The sequence below is a fragment of the Cariama cristata genome, unplaced genomic scaffold (genome assembly GCF_000690535.1).
Source record: "Cariama cristata isolate BGI_N322 unplaced genomic scaffold, ASM69053v1 scaffold29481, whole genome shotgun sequence".
NCBI classification, from domain to species: domain Eukaryota; kingdom Metazoa; phylum Chordata; class Aves; order Cariamiformes; family Cariamidae; genus Cariama; species Cariama cristata.
Window position 1 is genome coordinate 8,414 of NW_009601446.1, and position 1,461 is coordinate 9,874.

The following is a 1,461-nucleotide window of genomic DNA, read 5'->3' on the forward strand; positions in this document are numbered from 1 at the left end:
GTGGTTGTCATCCCCGAGGAAGCCCCCGAGGATGAGGAGCCAGAGAACCTCATCGAGATCAGCACAACTTCCACCACAGAGCCACAGGTGGGGGCACGGGGATGGGATGGGGACCCTGAGACGAGGTAGACAGGCACCCAGAGCCTGGCTTAGCTCAGCGCTCTCTTCTTCCTCAGATCACCTCGGATATATTTGAGCAAACCTTCGGGCCACCCAACGGCATTCGAGACGACAGGTATGGGGGTCCACGGTGGCAAAGTGGGGGCGGCCGCTGCTGTGTGGGACCAACCTCCCTCTCTGCAGGGATGCCCAGATCGAGAGCCTGAAGAAGGAGGTGGACATGCTCCGTGCAGAGATGGAGAAGATTAAACTGGAGGTAAAGCCCAGCTGGGGAGCAGCCGATGCAGGAGAGTGGGGTGTTTTTTGGGTGCTGTAGCATGGAAACCCTGCTGGGATGCAGCAGGAGCAGGGTCCTGGCACGCGGCACTGTGTTTTGGGGGTCTCTCTCAGTGCCAGGACCTGAATCCTGATGGAGATGGGGTGGAAACATGTGAGACCTGTCCCCTGCTGTCCCAACCAGCTGTTCGCAGCAGGGACAGAACAGCTGCAGGGGCTGAGGGGAGTTTTTGTGTGCATCTCATGGCTGCTTTGCCCAAATCACAGCCAGGCACCTGGATGGGGATGTTGGGGAGGGCAGAGCCATTGCTGGCGTCAGTGCAGGATAGTGCCCAAAGGGCCTGACGGTGTCCCACAGGCACAGCGGTACATCACGCAGCTCAAGGCGCAGGTGAACAGCCTGGAGGGCGAAGTGGAGGAGCAACGCAAGCAGAAGCAGAAGGCACTGGTGGACAACGAGCAGCTACGAGATGAGCTGGAGAGGCTGCAGAAGGCAAAGCAGGACAGCGACAGGTCCCAGCGACTCTGCGCCGAAGCGGAAAGTAGGTGCCCTACAGTGCCTGTCGGCCACGGGACACCTGCGCCGCGGTTGCTGATGCTTTCTCACCCTGTTCAGAGAAAGCTAACGCCACTGAGATCCGCTACACGAAGCTGAAGGAGAAGCACAGCGAACTCATCAACACGCATGCCGAGCTCCTGAGGAAGGTAATGCTGCTGCCTGGGACAGGCGGGGGGCGGGGACCAACTTCGTCCCTCTGCCACCGCCGGTGTGGTGCTCAGTTTTGGGGCCAGTGCCTCAGTTTTGGAGCCGGTGCTGTTTAACGTCTTTATAGATGATCTGGTTGAGGGGATTGAGGGCACCCTCAGTAGATTTGCAGATGACACCAAACTAGGTGGGAGTGCTGATCTGGAGGGTAGGAAGGCTCTGCAGAGGGACCTGGACAGGCTGGATCGATGGGCTGAGACCAACGGCATGAGGTTCAACAAGAACAAGTGCCAGGTCCTGCACTTCAGCCACAAAAACCCCATGCAGCCTTAGAGTGGTTAGAAAGTGGTCAAGCAGAA

The 1,461-nt window shown here is 58.7% G+C and overlaps 1 protein-coding gene across 1 annotated transcript in view; it reads left to right on the top strand.

The window, feature by feature from the left end:
- LOC104169529 (huntingtin-interacting protein 1-related protein-like) overlaps nucleotides 1–1,101 on the top strand; it is a gene marked incomplete at both ends in the record, with an annotated part of 5,216 nt that extends 4,115 nt beyond the window's left edge. The window contains 5 exon segments of the mRNA XM_009710466.1: nucleotides 1–87; nucleotides 177–235; nucleotides 304–376; nucleotides 755–938; nucleotides 1,013–1,101. The exon segment at nucleotides 1–87 is cut by the window's left edge and continues 7 nt beyond it. Coding sequence (XP_009708768.1) covers nucleotides 1–87; nucleotides 177–235; nucleotides 304–376; nucleotides 755–938; nucleotides 1,013–1,101 — 492 coding nt within the window.
- Between the last annotated feature and the right edge of the window lie 360 nt (nucleotides 1,102–1,461).